The sequence below is a fragment of the Rattus rattus genome, chromosome 2 (assembly GCF_011064425.1).
Source record: "Rattus rattus isolate New Zealand chromosome 2, Rrattus_CSIRO_v1, whole genome shotgun sequence".
NCBI classification, from domain to species: domain Eukaryota; kingdom Metazoa; phylum Chordata; class Mammalia; order Rodentia; family Muridae; genus Rattus; species Rattus rattus.
In genome coordinates, this window is record NC_046155.1 from 87,471,037 (window position 1) to 87,484,761 (window position 13,725).

The window sequence follows — 13,725 nt, forward strand, 5'->3', positions numbered from 1 at the left end:
GCCCGTTCTGCGGCCTGCAGACCTTGAGTGTACTGAAGGCGTGTGTAGGAGACCTTGCAAAGCAAGCGCAGCACGAGGTCTTTCAAGTTTTTCACTTTAGTGGGGAAGGAGCCCAGGTTTTAGTCTCATTAGCTACAGCAGATTGCTTGCTGATCAAACACGTTGCATGGTGATAGGAAATTGACTCAATGTCTGATTGGGAAACAGAGGTCTGAACTCCTTTCAATGTGTATTTGACCAGATTACAACGGGTTTGGGATTGATGTGAGATACATACACACACACACACACACGCACACACACACACACAATTGCAATTTTCTTTGGTTGAGGGCGGAGATTAAAGGTGCACACCACCATGCCTGGCTCTAGTTCTCTTTATGTGGCAAGTTCTTACTAGCCAGAATGGGAGTCCAAACAGATTTCATTCATAGTAAGAAAAATCTTTATTCCCAAAATGATTGGTTAGCCAGAGAAATACAACCACCTAACGCAAGATTTTTGGCAAGAAAGATTTGACATTCACAAATTTTCCCTTGCAAACAGAGCACTACGATTCATGACGAAAGCATTCTCCTTCTCTTCTTGGCTATCAGTCAGTTTTCTGGTTTTTAACAAAAAGGCTCCCAAATCGGGATTAAAATTATACCCAAGAGGGATCTGGTTAAAACACAAGACGCTAGCGAAGTCTGCCCCATCTGAAGGAACTTGATTTTCATGGTGTGAGAATAAGTCAACACCAAGATCGCTTGGAGAACGTTGCAGAAGTGGGCAGGGCAGATCCTTTAGCAGAACATTTTTGGGGAGGGTGGAAATTCAAGCCTCTCATTTCTTTGTTTTATACTCCTTTGAAGGAGAAAGCAATTCATTAAAACATCTAAAAATAGTGTTGGAAATAATCCAGACAGCAAGGGTGTGATGCCAGCGGCCCATCTAGGGGGAACAGGAGTGCCGTCTTTCCCTGCAAATGAACTGAGTAGCAACTGGAAAAAGACCCAGCCCTCCCACCACTTAATTAACCTAAAAACAAAGACAGACCCAGTGAGGTGGTTGTTTTTTTTTTTTTTAATTGAACAGGCTCTCTTGTGTTAAGGAAAAATACATATTCAGGGGTTGTACATAGATGTGGCAGGAAATATTCTGATGTGTTTAATGCAGATCCTTAAAGTACTGTATTCATAGCACTGTGTGCATCTTGACCACAAAATGTATTTGGGTGAAGCGGTAATAAACAGACTTGCAAAAGGATGTGGTGGTGCTTTTAACAGATGCATGAGTACAAACCTGCTGATGAGCTCATAGCTGAGATAAACATCCTCTTTCTCTGAATATTTGTTGACTCCTGGGTTTAGGGTGCTGCTGATGGAACCCCTGGCCTTCCTTTGGACTATCCATGAAAATCAGGGTCCTGGTCCAGAAATCAGGCACAGGCTTGACTGAATAACCCTTTCTTGTAGGTTTGTGTCTTAGTCGTGGGAATAGATTGTCTCTCTCTCCTCTAACTATAAAATATCATGACTTAAAAAAAATTAAGTAGGGAAGATAGTATTTTTGTTGAAGAATGGACTTGGGGGCTTCCTGACAGACTTATCAATTGTTCTCAAAGCTAAAATGCTTTATTCTAAGGAAGTTGGGCAACCTAAAAGGTCTGGATATGTGTAGGAAGATTTTAAGTTGGCTTTGGAACCAGTGCCCAGCTTACTGTCTACATTGGCTCAAAGAAGGATCTGCTGACAAGGCTGATGTGTCCGTCCAGCATCCTAGGACATTTATGGCACCAACAGTCAAAACTCAACGGAAATCACGGCTCACAATGAAATGAAGTAGCCATCATCACCTGCTGACCTTGTGGTGCCAGCAAAGCAGTATTGGGAGGTTTGTAACAAATGCCACCCCACCTCAGGGCTTCTCCTTCAGGGCACCGAAGAACCCATGACCCTGGAGACTTACCAAGATGCCTGGAGTTGTGCTAAATAAAAAAAAGAGGCGGACAAACAGGTTTCTGTAAGAGTGAGCAGGCCAAAGGTGAGAGAGGAGGATCTGTCCTTTGCAATTAATGGCTGTGTCTCCCACATGCTGCATCCTGGTTACTTCTCCTTGTGGATGGCCAAAGTCTCCGCCCTGCTTGACCAGGGGATGCTCCAGAGGGATACGCTTCAGTTTAGTACAAGGTAAACCAACACTACTCAATTCAGTGCAGGAAGATGGCCGCCTGGGGACAAGATGCCCCGCTTGGCCTGTACTCACCAAGAAGTATTCAGACAAGATGTCCCTCGGCCTCCATAAGACTATTGGGCAAACCACACCGTAAAAATGAAAACTAGTGGACACAATTTAAATCATCTTAAACAAGCAAATACACCACCCAACCATTGGTGACTAGAATCTGGAGCAGCCCTGGGGAGTTGAACCCCTACTAACAAGGGTGCACGTTGCACGCTCTGATCTCCTTCTTGTCTTTGCAGCTGGTGAACTGGGAGCTTTTGAACCTCTTCTTCACAGTCATGTAGCGTTCCTGGATCCCACCTCCGCACAGTTTGGTGCACTCTGACCAGGCTGTCCACGGGCGCATCCGACAGCCTGAAAGTAAGAGAGCGCCCAGTGAGGCCAGCAGAATACATCCAGCAGTTCAGTGAGGTGTCTTGCCCTTCACTGCTTCTCTGTGTAATGAGTGTTGAATTCATTAATGCCTGCTGTCCTCATTAGGGACTGTTAGCTCCTGTGTGACAATTTGCAAAAGCTCTTAGTGTAGTGGATCTTTTTGCCTGTCAAAGGGCAGAGTCTGTTTCCCCACCCCTTTGAACCTTGGCTTGGTTTGGTGGATGGGATGTGAGCAGACACCATGCCTGAGAGCACTGTTGCGTGTGAGCACGTCTGGGTGACCTCACTGGAAAGGCCCTGTGGAAAGAGGCCCCAGGAAAGCGGGTGAGGCTGGGGTGCTGTGCCAGCCCAACTCGATTGTGGTTGCACAAATGAGACTGAGTTTAACCTGGCTAAACCTCAGAAGAGTGAACCCCGGCCAGCTTGCCTCTGGGCTTTGGGATCATGCTAATAAAGGTTTGTTTAAAGCACTAACTTGTAAGCAGTGACCAGCTATGGGCACTGAACCACCTCATTAGCCTCCCTGCCTCAGTTTTTAGTCCACCCAATACTAAGAAAAACAATTCTTTTCTTCCTCTGAAACATGGACAAGTTTTCCTCAGAACCTCCTCCGACCCCCATAGACGAAGTCTCCTGTTTGCACATTTGCACTTGTCATAGCTCTCCATATATCTATCTCTCCTTTAAACACAGATGCTCATGGCTATTATTAGGTACCTGTTTGCCCCAACACAGCGGAGTTTGCTGGAGAAACTGCTGAGCACATAGCCTTTAACTAGTATGAACCGATGCCTGCCTGCCAGACATCTTGGTTTATGAACACTCCCGGAGGAAAGGATCTGTCGACTCAGGCCATCCCTATGCCAAAGAATGAGCTGTCTTATTGTTTGTTTTGTTTTCCTTATACAGTGTGTGTGTGTGTGTGTGTGTGTGTGTGTGTGTGTGTGTGTGTGTGTGACCACCAGGCTGGCCTCTGCCTCCAGTGCTGGGGTTAAAGGCATGCACCATGCCAGATGGACTATCTTAAAGAAGAGTCAAATGACACTTTTCTATGGCTGCCCTTCTTTGCCCTCAGTGAATGCCAAGACCACTTAATGGTCTGTGCCCAGTGCTGTGAGCTTGGATTATCTTAACTCATCATTCCGTGGATTATTTAAATTTCTTTGGTGGTGTGTGTGTGTGTGTGTGTGTGTGTGTGTGTGTGTGTGTGTGTGTTGTGTGTGTGTGTGTGTGTGTGTGTGTGTGTGTGTGTGGTTTGCCGGTCAAAGGAGGCATCAAATCCCTGGGATGCTGTGAGCCCATGTGGACCATGGAGCTGTACCCGGTCCTTCCTTCCTTTGAAAGAGCAGCCATCTCTCCAGCCATGGATGCTGATCTTATTTAAGTCATGTTTTCCTATCTATTTGTTTATTGTGAGTTGGCATGTATGTCTGTGTGAGGGAGTCAGATACCCTGGAACTGGAGTTACAGACACGTGTGAGCTACCATGTGGGTACTGAGAATTGAACCCGGGGCCTCTGGAAGGACAGCAAGTGCTCTTAACCACTGAGCCATCTCCAGTCCTGGGATGATGTTTTTAAAGACTGGTTTATACCTCTTGTTTATTTGTGCATGTCTGCTTGAGTGTCTGGCATAGTAGTGTTTGTATAGGTTAGGGAGCCATTTTGTGGAGTTGGTTCTCTCTTCCAGCGTATGGGTTCCAGAGCTTGAACTCGGGCATTTTTAGGCTTGTCAGAAAGTGCCTTCATCTGCCAAGACATCTTCCTGGCTTTTTCCCCTATAGCTTTTCAAGTTATATTAGAGAAGGGGACACATAATTTCCCCCCAGCTATAAACGAAATCAGCCTCTGCCTTTGTCCCTGAGTTACCTTCCTCGGGTCTGTTAAGCCACTCTCAACTTTCAAGCACAGGCTCAGACCCAACCCCTCTACAATTGGCCGCTGACTTACACCCTATTCTCTTGTCTTGCCTCTCCTTATATCCTTCCATATCTGCACCCCACCTACTACTCAGGGCATCCTTTGGTGTCTCTGCCTCAGCAGTTGTAGGTCCTGCTGGTTCAGGGTGCTTTTTAACTGTCAAGCTCCTAAAAGCTCCCGAAGACTCAGTCTGGCCTTCTCTGCTCTGGCGTCTCCTAGAACCCCGGTTCATACTGTGCCCATTCTCCTGCTTCCGTTGCACTTGGTTCATTATCTCTGTTGGAGTGTTAACTGCTTATGTGGCAACCTGGGTCCATATTAATTTGAAGAAATAAAAATCTAAGTACTAAGCTTTGAGGCTAGCATTAAACCAAGAAGTCACAAGGCCAGGGTGGTCTTGTCTCAGCCAACTCTCGATGGAATGATTTGATCTGAAGAGTTAAGAAATTTCCCTAAACAACGAGGCTCCCCTCAACACATCTGTGCCATCATTTCCCCTTTTTGCAAAAGCAAATGGGGTTGGTTCGTCATAGCTGACTGTGAGCAAGGTGTTTTGCAAATGGAAAGAAATAACTACAATTTTTAGTGGCTCTTTGCTACAAAACTGATTTTGACAGCCAATTAACATCTCTAACCTTTTTTGCTACAAATATTATCCCAATTTCTTATAAATTATGCTTTCTTAGTATTTGGGAATCAAAACTTCAGTCCGAATAGTCCAAGTCCCTTTCTCTTCTCCCTGAGCCCAGAGCTGTCCCACATGTCCTGGCGGCCAGCACAGTCTCCTAGGGAACAGTACCTGGGAACTGCTCTCCATCTGACTCTTCCCTCAGCTGCTCACTCCTCCTGCTCTCTCGGGCCTCCCTCCAGCGCAGCTTCTGGACCGATGGGCTGCGAAGGCATTTCCGGGCACGGCACTTCTTGCGTTGCACAGTCTCTGGGCAGGGTGCACCTCCAAACTGAGGTTCCATTTGGATTGTCCGGGTTCGAATCATGTGACCTTTCCCACAGGACTTGTTACATTCAGACCACTGGGACCACTCGCTGAGTTCACAGTCAATGGCTGGCAAGATACAGACAGGTGTGAGTATATCTATGTCTGAAACAAAATAGTCCACCTTTGGCCATCTCAGCCAGGCTGCCAAGAGCAATAAACCATTTTCCAGGAGGAACTGGTCTCTAGCAGCAGGGGTGTTATTCAGACCATGTAGTAAGCAGTAGTAGGGGCAAGATTGGTGCTATGTCATGACCCACTCTCCTCCCATTCTGATTCCCGTATCACTGGAGAAGGTGATGGGGAATTTTGAAGGTGTTCTCATAGCACCGTGGCCTGCCTGTGTCTTTCTGGAATAGTCATATCAGCTAGTGGCACTGACCAGCCTACCTTCATACTCCCAGTCTCAATGACTCTAGGTTTCCTCAGGGAAGCCCTAGTGTGGTCTTCAGAGAATGGCCATCTACTTTGGAGGGAACAAGATAGCAGATGGTTGCCTACAGGGCCCACACCTAGGACTTTTCTCAAACCTAAGCAGCTTTTCTTAACTGCATCCTGCATATGGTGATCCGTGTGAAGCACACTGGAGCCTGAGATAGGAAATTCCACAAGGGATCAAGAGAAGGCGGTGTTTTATGGTAGCAAATTCTTAAAAGCCAGCGCCTCACAATGCAGGGGGAGATAGCATTTTGGTCTGGTTTTTCAGGGTGTGTCCAAGAAGGCAAATAATTCTACACTGTTCCCTGTTTCTGTAAAGCCTGGACCAGTCCTCACTCTTAAGCATTTTCCAGCCTCTTTCCCTGAGGGAGCTTGTCTGCCAAATGGGGATAATGATAGTTTTTGAATTAGGCTACAAGGCTTAAATGAGCTGTTTGTTTCCAGCAGTGCCCTGCAGATGTTCATTTCCTGATCCCCTGTAATGGACTCTATGGATATAAAGATTTATTTGAATTGGTGACTTGTCACCATTTGGTAAAGGCTCTAGAGTCCAGTCATCGAAGTAGCTGTGAGCTAACCATGGTTAGTAGAAGCCCCAGGCTACTGAGTTCATTGGCTGGGGCTTGCACCTGCTCACGCTTGGTGCCAGTAGCTCCTTTTAATCCTCGGAGTAGCTTAGAAAGTTCTGCTGCTATAAGGACCTGGGAACCGAGGAACAAGGAAGCACTATTGGCACCTGACTACACAGATTTCAGAGGGAGATTTGGGCACTGTGTTTGAGAACCTGGCCTTTCCTTTTTTCTTTTGTTTTTCCTCTCTTCTTTCTTACCGGTCTGTTGGTGTCACTGACTTAATGGGCAGCCTCAGCTCAAGGGTGAATAAAGTGATCACAGGGACGGGATGGTTGACTTGGGCTACATATTTAATCAGTCTCCCCATTCAGACTTCAGTCACTGTGTGTGTTTTGCTGACGACATCATTGAGACTTTCTGCCAACACAGATCCAAACTCCACTCTCTGAAAGATTAGTTTCACTATAGGATCTAACAGTATATATCCTTTTGCATGTATATGTGTAAGCCCAGACATCTCTAAGCTTGGAGATGATTTCTGGTACTTTCCTCCCGTGTTCTCCACTGTATTTACTGAAAAAAGGCTGAACCCAGAGATCAATGATTGTAGCCAGCTTGCCCCAGGCTTTTATGTGGGTTCTGGAGAGCCAGACTCTGTTCCTCACGCTTGCACGAAGAACGATTTATCCACCTAGCCATCTTCTTATCTGGCAGTATTAGCAGAGAGTGGTTAGGGGCTCACTCAACCGAGCGACTTTGGAGGAGGGAACGGTGAACTTCATAACTGGGACTTACGACACTCTGGCAGCATGCACTTCTCCGCCTGCTCCAGATCCTCATTACAGTCCCCCAGCTCTGCCAGAGACTTGAGCATCCGCTGGCGCGTCCGCATGCCCTTCCCACAGGTCACGCTACAGTCGCTCCACTCGGACCAGGGAGACAGCAAGCACGGGATGGTATCTAGGTCAAGAGCCAAGTTTGGCACTGAGAACAGGCACCTTTTGTTGGGTTTGATCTTGGCCCTACAATACCCCCATCAGCACTGGCCACTGTGATAGAATGGAATTGGACCCTGGGTTCAGAGTGAACAGCTTAGAGTAGGAAGCGGCTGTCCGCAGACTGTGCTTGTTACACTTCTGCATCTCCTGTGGCCCAGCATTGGTCATGACCTGGAGGTCAGTGCACTGGAGCGCAAGTTCTCAACAGAGATACCACTGATTGAATGGGATCGCTAAATTTAATTATAGTCACTGTAGATTTAATAGGGCCTCACTAAAGAACACCTCAGACACAGATTAGCTCAGTGCTGCAGTGTTGCTGGTGTGAACTGAAATCCCTGGCAGGTGTGTGTGCCTGTGTGCATGTCGATATTCCTTAGTGCATAGAGTGGCCAGCATTGTGCCTTATTACGACTAATACGGCCATTGTAAAGTAGGAGTGTGCTGCGCACAGTGGTGCACACTTTTAGTCTTAGTACTTGGGTGGCAGAGGCAGGCAGATCTCTGTGAGGTCAAGGCAAGCCTGGTCTACATAGAGAGTTCCAGGCTAGTCAGGGCTTCACAATAAGACCCTGTTATCAACCCCACAAACAAAAGACCAGGAATGGATTAGACTTGGCCATGATATCTTTCTTTTCTAAATTTACCGTCCTTTTCTATTGTCCCAAGGACATTGCTTCTATGGAACACAGGTGAATTCTATCCAGAAGCCCCCAGTGTGAGGCTGCCTTCCCAAAGCCCTCCCCATACCCACTCACGGCACTCAGGCATCATGCATTTCTCCGCCTGCGAAGTCTCCGCCTTGCACATGGAGCCATCCGCGGGGCTCATCTTGACCATGCGGTGCCGCTTCTTCATGCCCATCCCACAGGTGGCGCTGCAGTCATCCCACTCACCCCACTCAGTCACCAGGCAGCTGCTAGGAGCTAGGGAGTCCAGACGTTGGAGTTGTGAGGCTGGTGCTGGGATCCACCTGCTTGCCCCGCCCACCTACAGCTTGCCCCACCCACCTACGGGGCACCCCCCACTCACAGCACTCCTCGTTGACCGTGCACTTCTCTGTCTCCTCCGTGGGCAGCATGCACACCGAGCCGTCTTCCGGGAACTGCTTCACGTACCTCTCCCGGGACCTCATACCCATGCCACACGAGACACTGCAGGGCGACCAGGTGATCCACTCCGACATGGTACAGGTGGAGCCATCTGTAACACACGGAACACGCTCAGGAGGGGCAGGAAAGAACCTGGGGTCAGTAGAAGAGAACTCTGACGGGGAGGAGAGGCATTTACAGAGAGTGTGCCCCAGGCTCAAGGAACAGCCACAGTGGTTTAGAACTCTCATTCCCCTGGGGACACCTGACTGATACAATAGGAAGAAGAGGATAGAGGTTTCAGCTCCACCACTAGCATTTAGCTTCCTAGCTCTACTCCCTAGAAAGGGACCTCAGTGTTGACAGTGAATTCTCTGTCTCCTTGTCTATAGCAGGGCTTGTTCCCCTCCATGGTGCTCTATCTAGGAAACTGGTGGCCTGGAGAAGGGACCCTGCTCTCCTTCCTCCAGTATCCTGTGTACCAGTTCTTTTCAGACTGGCCAATTAAATAAGATTGTGAGGTGGGACCCCAGTGTTATGGGTAAAAGACACAGCCACCACCTGATTTAGAGTAAAAATCAAATGTTCATCTTGTTTCCTATGTGTGCCCTCTTCCCTAGCACACTTTCTGGATTAAGAGTAAAGTTTGTATTATCCAGACACCGGTCAGAATGGTGGCCTTTTGGGGAGAGGGGTGGGGTTATGGACACTTTGGGAAGTGGGGCCTAGCTTGAGATAGTATGTCGCTCTCCTACCACCATGATGTTCTAGCAAGTACATGGGTCAAGCACCCACTGACTAAATCCTCTGAGACCAATAAATCCTTTCCCACTAGGGTTCTGTCAGGCGGTTTGGTCTAGGTGGCATAAAAGTAGCAGGAAGGAAGAAGTCAGCCAATGTTGGGATTCTGTGATCAGATGATAGGCCATGTGTTCCGAGCCCTCAAGATATCATAGAGGGCACCGATTCTGGTTGAACTTTATTGACAATGATGCCATTCTAAAAGGGTGTAAGGGGGATGTGTTGCCAGGAAGCCCTCCCTCCCCAGTCTTCTCCAGCTGGCCTGGATGGTCTCCTTACCTTCATCGCTGCAGCCGGGGCCCATGCAGGGCTGGAAGTCCTGGGTGTCAGGACAGGGGACACTGAGGTCCAGCTGTGCCTTCAGCATGCGTTGCCGCATCCTCTTACCCTTTTCACAAGTGGAAGAGCTGCAGGCTGACCATGGGGACCAGTTGGAGTAGATGCAGGTTTCAGGGGTGTCATCTGGAAAGAGTATTTGACATGTTCTCCCTGGGAGCCTGTGGAGGTTATGTCTGGCTGTCTGCATAGAGTCTCATCTGTGTTCAGGGACGGAAGCAGACGTCCTTTTCCTTTGAAAACGACGTCCTAACATCCTGCTGGTAAATATCTAATGAACAGCGACCGTTCTCTTCCTGTAAGAGCCGTTTGCATATCACATCTTCTCGTCACTGCCCTGCCCTGGGCAGACATGTTTCCAAGCATGTGCACACTTCATAGGCAGCTTTAGAAAGCTCACAGCTTTCCTGCAACTTAATTTTTCTCTTGGCTCCACCCACTGGAGTCCATTCACTGAGCACCTGCCCTGTGCTGGCATCCTTAAGAATTGAGCCTACTGATCCTCATTTTCTCTGCTGTGAACATTTCTTAGTCAAGGGAAGAGAGGTAGGAAAGATAGCTTGTCAGGGTTCCAGAGAGTAACAGAAAGTCTAGGGTCTATGGGGAAACTTAAATTCAAACCAAGGCTCTGCCTCTCTCTCCTGTCTGTAGTGTCTGGACTCCTGTCCTCCATGAGGGGTGGAAGAACTGTCAAGGCAGAACAAACATCAAAGCAGCCAGAGATCTGGATGCTACGGCAGCTACCAAATGTCATCTTCACAGCCATGACAGACAGCTAATGTTAAGTACTCATTCTGATGTCACTCCTTCACCAGGTGTCTGATACTCAGTGCCCAGTGTTGGCCTTGGAGTTTAGTCTTTTTCTTTGGCTAGGGTGCTGGGGATAGAAGCCAGGGCTTGGTCCATGCTAAACACGTACTAATACACGGACACCCCACCTCTCCTCCCCTTCCTCCCAGTCCTGGTTGTTTCAAAGACCATGTCAGAGGCTACTTACTGGTCATGTCACTTTATGTTGCCACCTACAACAAAGGAGAACAACATACCTTCATCTTTCTCTTCTGGAGCCAGGTCGGCTACAATATCATCCACATTGTCAGGTACAATGTTGCATTGTTCTCCCTGCAAGAGAAATGGAGAAGGTACTTTAAGAAAGGAGGATGGGCAAGGGAGAGGTAAAATGGGTAAATCTAATCCTTGCTTGGCACAAAACCCTGCAAGGGCAGATTTCTGAGCCAACATTTACACCTTAAATGAAAAGAAATGCAAGAAAAAACAAAAGCATCAACTAAACAGATATCCCGACCATGGCAGACATTAGCAATTGACTGTAGAACTCATGATAAACTTGATCAAATCATTCATGTGATCCTGGCTTCACTCTGAGTTGCTTTTACTAATTTATACCTAAAAGGATAATTTTTATACTTGAACCCTCAGGAGGACAAGAAATCTCATATCCAGAGGTGCTTCCTGCCAGAGACCCCAATGATTCTAGAAAGGTGTATAGGCATATTATCCCTCCTTATGGTACCTTCCGGGCAATTCTCTCGATGACGACTCTGGCCACTTGTGTGATGGACCCACCTTCCGGGTCATAGAAAGGACTCTGAGGATGGTCCAGACTAGTCAGGGGTCGGATTTTTTCCTGAGGAATTGTGGGCTTGTTTGGTGACTGCAGGAATAAAACAGACAGCATGGGAAATACAATGTGAAAACTTCAGAGCAATTAGTCATTGAACAAAACCAGGGCCTTGCATGCATGTCTGCGTGTGTATTTGTTCTGGGGATCAAACATGGAGCCTTGCTCTGGTTGGCATTTGTAAAATGTAACTGTATTTACGGCATTCCACTTGTGCAGATCCTGTGCTTAGAAATCCATAAACCTATGCTTAGAGTCCTCCACATGCACCGAAAGTTTGTGCCCAGCTGGAGGAGCCAAGTTCCAAAGAGGTCATCCAAGCTTAGAAATGGCTGAGCCAGCTTGACCTGGATCCAAGGCGTTTTCTGCTGGACCTGGCAGCAAAGTGTTCTCGTGTTGGGTCAGATGGGAGTCACACCGCCTCTGACGACTATGCAGCTCAGCCACTGCTGTGGGAAGGCGGCCCCAGACTATGACAGGATGAAGTGTGCAGGCTTGAAAAACTATTTACGAGTGAGACACTCTAGCACACCTGTGGGGCATGGTGAGTCTGTGCTACTCGGGGCTCCAGAGTGACAACGTGTCGAAGGCAGAGCAGCCAAGCAACGGCTGGAAATGTAGCTTAGTGGTGGAGTGCTCCTCCTGGGTTCTACGCAAACTTCCAAACCCACCAACAGCATAGCAAGTAAACAGAAACATTTAAACATCGGGGAATCAGGTTTGCCCTGGAAAATGACAGGTGCCGAGTGATATCTCTCTCTCTCTCTCTCTCTCTCTCTCTCTCTCTCTCTCTCTCTCTCACATTTCCTTCCTTTTGGGTGTGAATGTAAGTGCACACGGAGTCCAGGCACATGGGTACATGTGTGTGGCGGCCAGAGGTCATCTTCGGTGTCATTCTTCAGGGACTCTCCACCCTGCTTTTTGAAACAGGGTCTCCATGGTGTGGCACTTGCAGGGTAGGGTCATGCTGTTGGCAAGCAGGCTCTGGGCTCCGTCTGTATCCCTTTCTGGGCACTGGGTTCACAATCTAGTGCTACCATGTTTGATGTTGTACCTAGGTAATGGGGTACTGACTCAGCTCCTCCTGCTTACCTGGCAAGAACTTCACTGACTTCACTCTCTCCCTACCCATCCCCTACCGGTTTTTGATGGCTCCAGACTTTAAAAAAAAAGTTATTTAAAAATATCTTTTTAAAAATACTTATTTTACATGTTTAAGGTTTTTGGTTTTTGTGGGGTTTTTTGCCCATATGCATGTATGTACAGCACTTGTGTGCCTGGTACCCAGTTAGGAGAGGGCGTTAGATCCTCCAGTTAGAACCAGAGTTACAGATGTTTGTTAGTTGCCTCACAGGGGCTGGGAGCTGAATTACTCCTCTCCACCACCAAGTGCTCTTAACCACTTAGCTACTTCTTAGGCCTTGTGATAGCTTCAGTACCAGCTATGCAGTTGGTGCATAGGACAATGCTGGCCATGCCACTAGACAAGGGACTTCTAGGATATACCCGAGTCACACCCACCTCTGTGCCCAGGACACCTAGACTAGGGCAGACCAGGAAGGGTTGCTAAGAGAGTCTGCCTTCTGCCGTGGGCACACACCTACCTCGTAGGTCACCCCGCTGTCAGTGCCAGCATCCCAGGGAATTAGGTCCTGCACCACTTTCTGGACCCAGCCACACTCCTTGGTGCACAGATCCTCTGCAGATAGGCCCACGTTCCAATCAGGACTGGGGCCCATCATGGTTAGGAAGGACATCAAGTGGCGTGTCCTGTCCACAGAGAATTCGGCTGAGGGTGCTGCTCTCCTAGAAACCAAATAAAGAGGCTGTCACATCTGGGATAGGCTGCACACACTAGGTGAGGCTGGGTGGCTTGGCCATGGCTAGAAATGGAGAGGGACAGGGAGAAGGCGGATTTCCAAGCATCCTTGGTTTATCCTTGTGTCTTCTCTGAGCCTCCCTGGTGGACTAAGATGGAGAGAATAGCATCACTCTCACGCTGTCCATTTAGAAAACATCTACAGCATTTCCTTGGTTGATTTACTTGCCCAGGTGTGGACCGACTCATCGCTTCCTTGTACTGTAAAGCCCTGGGAAATCAGGGTTTTGTGTGTGTTGCATACACAGCTTTATTTCCTGTGTATAGAACAGCATCTGACACAGAGTACTCAGTACATACATGTGAAGAGAAGAACAGATAACTCTGGTGTGTGTGTGTGTGTGTGTGTACACGCATGTGTATGCATGTGTGTGCGTGTGTGTCCAGCCACGTGGGATGTGAGATGAACTTTACAATTAACTGCTCACCAAGGTCCCAAGACATATCTTCATTT

At 48.0% G+C, this 13,725-nt stretch overlaps 1 protein-coding gene across 1 annotated transcript in view; it reads right to left on the minus strand.

The window, feature by feature from the left end:
* Positions 1–427: 427 nt before the first annotated feature.
* Spon1 (spondin 1) overlaps positions 428–13,725 on the minus strand; it is a 275,300-nt gene continuing 262,002 nt past the window's right edge. Inside the window, exons 8-16 of the mRNA XM_032892851.1 lie at positions 12,997–13,198; positions 11,285–11,425; positions 10,797–10,872; positions 9,694–9,876; positions 8,555–8,725; positions 8,281–8,448; positions 7,320–7,484; positions 5,320–5,583; positions 428–2,580 (exon numbers count right to left, since the gene is read on the minus strand). Coding sequence (XP_032748742.1) covers positions 2,417–2,580; positions 5,320–5,583; positions 7,320–7,484; positions 8,281–8,448; positions 8,555–8,725; positions 9,694–9,876; positions 10,797–10,872; positions 11,285–11,425; positions 12,997–13,198 — 1,534 coding nt within the window. The 3' untranslated portion in view covers positions 428–2,416. The remainder of the gene's footprint in view (positions 2,581–5,319; positions 5,584–7,319; positions 7,485–8,280; positions 8,449–8,554; positions 8,726–9,693; positions 9,877–10,796; positions 10,873–11,284; positions 11,426–12,996; positions 13,199–13,725) is intronic.